Here is a 6,103-nt window from a genome sequence, read left to right as displayed (position 1 = left end):
ATATGTTTTAAATGATTTAGAGAAAGGAAGGGAGAGCGGGGAGAAGAGAACATCTGTGTGAGAGAGAAACACCAATCCTCCCGCTCACACCCTGACCTGGGACTGAACCCTCAACCCAGGCATGTGCCCCAACCTGGAATTGAACTGTCGACCAGGACAATGCTCACTCAACTGAGCCACACCCGCCAGGGCTAAAGTTCTGTTCTTTTTGAATTTTTTGACTATTTCCTTTAATTGTAGAGATAAGTGTTGTTTCTAATATTTGCAAATCTACATACATTTTTAAAATTTCACTGAATAAAAATAATTTTATCAAGATTTAAAATAAATTTATACTTTTAAAAGACAATTTTTAAATGTATATAGATCGTTTTAGAATATTTTAATTTTTTTCCTGTGCTATATCTTGTATTTATTTATTTTGAGAGGCAGCAGGTCTCCTGTGTTGAACTGCTTCTGCAGTGGCCAAGGCTTTTGTCCTTGTGATGGCACTCACTACGCTGTAGAATTAACATTCTGGGGTCATTGCTTGCAGTGGTTCTCAACCTTCCTAATGCCGCGACCCTTTAATACAGTTCCTCATGTTGTGGTGACCCTCAACCATAAAATTATTTTCGTTGCTACTTCATAACTATAATTTTGCTACTGTTATGAATCGTAATGTAAATATCTGATATGCAGGATGTATTTTCAGGGGTCGCGACCCATAGGTTGAGAACCGCTGGCTTAGAGAAAGACAGGTGTTGCTAAAGAGACCTCTCGGTTCACAGGAATAGAGTGGAATTTCTTTTCTTATTGAGTTAATGGGTCATACCCAAAGTGGTTGCTGCTATTGTAGTGTTTAGTTGTTTAGCAATTCTGTTTTCTATAAAAATGTACATAGGAAAATGGTCTGAAATCTGTTAACGCTACTCTAATGCAAATTTTATAAATGACATTTGTATGGGGTGGAGGAGTTCATCTCTTTTAAGTTTCAAGCTGGTGGCTCTCACTTCTCCTCTCCTGCCGGCCATGGTATTGTATATTGATCAAGGGAGTGTTCATTTATATGCGTAGAGTTTTAAAGTGATAAGACTTCTGAAGTGGTTTAGTCTGTTCCTGCTACTTTCCACATGAGTTGGTAAACCCAGGCAGACAGGCATGCACGTGCCTGGTGACACTGAGTGCTTAGGTGACCGTGTAAGTGCAGGGTGTGGCCCCGAGCTTAGGCCTGCAGGTCAGGGCTTGCTTGCAACACTGCTGCACATGTGCATACCTGGCCTTCTGTACGAACCTGGCAGGGACCACACGTATGCTCTTTACCTGTTTCTGGAAGGTTAGAAAAACTACTTCTGAGGCTCATTTAAAAATTAAAAATAGCCTTTAGAAAACAACTCTCAACCCCTCATTTATTTACTACAATAGAATCTTGCTCTAACATGTGCCATAATTTATATCTTCCTCCTAAAATGTAATTGTATCACATATACAGAAAAGCAAAGTGTCCTCCGGGTCTCGCAGTGCTGGCCTTAGTTGTTTTCTCTAATCCTGTGATGATAGAGGTTCTGTGGCCCCACTGTTACCTCTATTAGTGTAAAAACTACCTGTAACTTCGTCTTTGTGCTCGTACCTAAGATTTAAACCAGGTTGGAACGCAACAATGAGACAGGATTTTCCATTCAGAAAAAGAACCAATTCATCATTAGTATTTAGATAATCTTTTCATGTGTAATTAAGCAAAAATGTCTTGAACTCATTTCTAAAGCGTGGTAGACATTGAAAAAATTACCTTCAAGTTCTGTGTATTTTATGTCTTTCAGGGGCCCAGAAGACACTTGCTTTGAGTTTGGTGTTTTTCCTGCCATCCTGAGTTTCCCGCTTGATTACCCATTAAGTCCCCCAAAGATGAGATTTACCTGTGAGATGTTTCATCCCAACAGTGAGTACTTTTGGAAGTTGTTTTAGTGATTCCAGGAGGGGCCCAGAGTGACTCCATGAAAGGTAGTGTCAGTGAGTGACATAGACCACTGAAAACATTTTTTATGTTCTGAACTTCAGCAAATTAATCATGGTGGTATTGACATCGTGGTTTCAGTTTAGAAGGACAGTTTAACGTAGATAAAAGGGTAAATTACCAAGAGAAATCCAGTGCCTTTTAAAAAATATTTAAGTAATTTCAGTTGTCTTTGTCCTAGCCATGTGAACATTTCTCAGGGATTTAATAGTAGAATTATTGTGGACAATCCTGATTATATTTTGGTGAAATATTTGATTGCCAGATAACTTTTCATTTACTCCTTTTGGATATAATATTTTTAAAAAACAACCATATGACAATGGAATTGTCCCATAATTACTAGAACTGGACAGACCAGCCTAGAGCCCCATCAGGGGGTGGGCAGTGACCTGAGGGGTCCGTATAGGCCCACCAGGACCATGTGGATGGGAACGTTGTGGATGGGAGCTTGACACTTGGGGCCTCAGGTTGTGTTCCAGCTGTACAGACAGCCGTTCTCGGTGTCTGCACCTCCTGCTCCCTGCCTCGGTGGCTGGGTCGCTGGCCCGTTATCGCTCACCTGGTGTGTTCCGGCCCCTGCAGTCTATCCTGATGGGAGAGTCTGCATTTCCATCCTCCATGCTCCGGGCGACGACCCCATGGGCTACGAGAGCAGTGCCGAGAGGTGGAGCCCCGTGCAGAGCGTAGAGAAGATCCTCCTGTCGGTGGTGAGCATGCTGGCAGGTGAGGAAAGCCTTGGCCACTGTGGGCTCGCTGCTAGTAGAGGAAGCCAGATAGCTCAGTGGCTGTGCCTCCTCCCGCATTTCATCCTCGACTTCATAATCCAGCTTTATTGTTTTTAATGAGTTTATATATATACTTTTCTGCCTTTTCATTTCATGTTATTTGTATACACTGTTCCAAGCATAATCCCTTCTGTGTTTCTGATCTGAGTGCCTGGGCAATGGGGTGCTGTCTTTGGGGACAGGAATCCAGAGGGAGCATAATTTTGGAAGGGAACAGTTTGGGGTATGAGGCCTCCCACACAGGAGCTGGTGAGGAAGTGTTTGTTGAATAATGGAAGAAGGGAGGGAAATCGGAAGCCATTCATCTGAGGGTGGGTCGTGGAAGTGAGGATATGGGATCATCTGTGGATAAGACAGTTGGTGACGGGTAGGACAAAGGGGATAATGGAGAAAAGGGCACATAGAAGGGAAAGGTCCTCACAGGAGTCGGGGAAGTGGTCTGGAAAATTAGGAAATGGAGGCATGTCAGGAGGAGAAAGTTGACGGTGCTGTAGGAGGTCCCAGCTGGAGGCCAAACTGAGCGGCCACTAGGTTTGGGCCGTTGGAGGTCCTTAGCTGACTGCTTAGGATTCAGTGAAGTCCGGGAACCTGAAGTCAAGAATTTCAGTGTATGTGTTTTGTTTTTTTGTTTGTTGTTGTTGTTTTAAAGAATAGTTTATTGATTTTTAGAGAAGAGATGAAAGAAGAAGAGGGAAAGAGAAATATCTATGTGAGAGTGCAGCATCAATCAGCTGCCTCCTGCACGCTCCTCACCAGGGATCCAGCCTGCAGCCTGGGCATGTGCCCTGACCAGGAATCGAACCAGTGACCTCTGGGTGCATGGGATGATGCCCAACCAACTGAGCCACACCAGCATGCGTGTTTTAAGCTGGAGACTCTCTCCATTCTCACATGAGCAAACAGAATCAGACAAAAGGTGTCTGAAGACGAGAGAGAGGCATTGACTTGGCTATCTTCAGATGTCAGCTATAAGTTCTATTATAAACATTTTTGCTCTAAATTATTCTCCTTTTTTGAAAGGTTTTAGTGTAGTCTTTACACACTCCTCTTGGAATAGCAGTCCCCTGCTCCGAGCTGCTTTCCCAGCACCGTCACCGCGCTTCGTCTGCCAGGCGGTCTCCGGTTCAGTTGTGTTGTCTGTCCCGGTGCTGCTCTAGGAGACTGTGGTCCTTGGGCCTCTGCAAGCCATCGGGGCACTGGAATTTCCTTGGGCAGAGGCTGTGGGCAGGGATTGGGGGCTGGCTCTGTCCATGCTTGGCTGTTCCCTGCAGTCTGGCTCAAACAAGGGTCCCCTAAGTACCACATTCTCTGAGAAGCCTGCGTACCCCCAGTCGTCCTGCCTCCTGCTGTCCTATTCTCCCCTTTGTAGCACTTAGTTTGACATGAGGCATCTGTGGGTCCATGAGAGGGTGTCTCTCAGAGGACCCAGGTCATTGGGTCCCCTGCATAGCCAGTGTCCAGAATGAGGCCTCCCACACAGGAGCTGGTGAGGAAGTGTTTGTTGAATAATGGAAGAAGGGAGGGAAACAGTGCTATTGGTTGGAAGATTACAGACGCTGTGGGAGCTTAGGGAAGGAGGGCTAGAGGCCTAGAGTCCATGCTGAGCTCAGGACTGTACTCATTGTCCTGCTGGCCTCTAGGCAGCCTTCTCTATTCTGATCTGGTTGCTTCTCGGTTTCTACATGGTGGTGACTGCCTGTACCTCTATCACTGCTGGTTCCCCTGTCCACTTCCCACCGGCCCCGGCTACCTCTCTGTATACCTGCTGATTCTATTCTGGAGCCACTGCTGGCCCTGTGTGGCCAGCTCATGGACTAGTCTGGGGCCAGATGTCCACATGGGCTGAAAGACCATGTGGGGCCACATCTGCCTGGCCGTGTGCTCTGGTAGTTGCTAGGGGGAGCTGCACTGAGAAGGGCTCTGAGAGAAGTGTCTGCACAGAGCAAGCCCTGGAGGAATAAGCTGGCGGGTGGGTGGTCTGTGACTCGCTCTCTGGGCGCTCTGCAGGTCATGTGCCAGTTGTCCTATGTGCTAAGCGAGGTAGATGACTTCTGTGGGCACATTTAGACGCTCAGAAGGTAGGAGTCATGAGAGTGGATCTTGCCTTGAGATGTGTCTCTCCACTGACCTCACGCCTCTTCTCAGGCGAGGGGCTGTTGTTTGTTTCTTAAACAACAGGCTTCCTCCCCCAGCATTTCAGTCGTCAGCATCTCTTATTTATTTTGGGGACACATCTTGGGGGTGGAATGAAGATTTTGTCAATTCAGACCTTACTTTAGGAGCCCCTTTCATGTGGACAACGTCTGCCTTCTCTTCCAGAGCCCAACGACGAAAGTGGAGCTAACGTGGATGCTTCCAAAATGTGGCGGGATGACCGAGAGCAGTTTTACAAGATCGCCAAGCAGATCGTGCAGAAGTCTCTGGGGCTCTAAGGCCTTGCCCGTGTGTGTGCACACGCACCACCAGGCAGTCTCCAGTGTTTCTCCTCCAGGACACTGAGCGACAGTGACACTCTGTGCTGGTACCAAAAAAGGAAAGCTTGTAGAACTGCAGCTCTGGTCTTCTTTTCCACCCCTCCCACCCCAAACGGGCTTCTCTTCTGAAATTACAATTCACGTAGGATAATGACAGTTGGATGCAGCTTTAGAGTGTTCCAGCAAGGTGGTTCAGGTAGATTGTCAAAGCTGTCACCACTACCTCTCCTAGCTGAAGCGCCTGCGAACCCTAGTAGCTTCCCCTCCCTCCTGAGTGCCGAGGGGGTCTGTGCTGGCCTCCTCAGGACTGGAGCCAAGGCAAAGGGCAGGGCTGGGCGTCTGTGGTCCCTCTGGCTCCTGTGTGCCCCACGAGCAGTGCGCAGCTGTTTCAGTGTGTTGTATTTTACAAGCAGGTGTTTTTGTTATCTAGTTACATCTTCTTCATTTGTTGTGAATTCAAACTATCACACTTAGTAATACTTTCGGGAAATAAATACTTTTTAAAATGTGGATGACTGAACATTGGGGCACATGGAGAAGCTCACTGCTACCACACAGACCAATGATCTTTCCTGATCACATTTATCAAAGATGACAGTCATGTCTCAGTTACTAATACAGGAAAATATGAGGCTGAAAGTTCTAGTCACAGTTTCTTCTGGATCTATAGGAGTTTATCTTTTCCAGTCTCAAAACCAGGGAGTTCTAGGCTTTTGCACATTGTGGTTGCAGCAGGAACTTTGACTTATTGGGACAAAATTATTCTTTGCAACTTGGAAGGGATCTTTTGTTAGCGCAGAGCAGAGGCGTGCCTTATCTCCAAACTTGACCTGCGCTCTCTTGTGGAA

At 46.4% G+C, this 6,103-nt stretch overlaps 1 protein-coding gene across 1 annotated transcript in view; it reads left to right on the top strand.

Annotated features, from left to right (window-relative positions):
* The window catches only part of UBE2G2 (ubiquitin conjugating enzyme E2 G2), a 25,205-nt gene extending 19,440 nt beyond the window's left edge, over positions 1–5,765 (top strand). Inside the window, exons 4-6 of the mRNA XM_006099920.3 lie at positions 1,800–1,918; positions 2,579–2,719; positions 5,101–5,765. Coding sequence (XP_006099982.1) covers positions 1,800–1,918; positions 2,579–2,719; positions 5,101–5,213 — 373 coding nt within the window. The 3' untranslated portion in view covers positions 5,214–5,765. The remainder of the gene's footprint in view (positions 1–1,799; positions 1,919–2,578; positions 2,720–5,100) is intronic.
* Positions 5,766–6,103: the final 338 nt, after the last annotated feature.

The sequence above is a fragment of the Myotis lucifugus genome, unplaced genomic scaffold, assembly GCF_000147115.1.
Source record: "Myotis lucifugus unplaced genomic scaffold, Myoluc2.0 scaffold_291, whole genome shotgun sequence".
In the NCBI taxonomy this organism is placed as follows: Eukaryota; Metazoa; Chordata; class Mammalia; order Chiroptera; family Vespertilionidae; genus Myotis; species Myotis lucifugus.
Note: the sequence above shows the minus strand (reverse complement) of the source record. Positions and strands in the feature narration are given on the sequence as shown.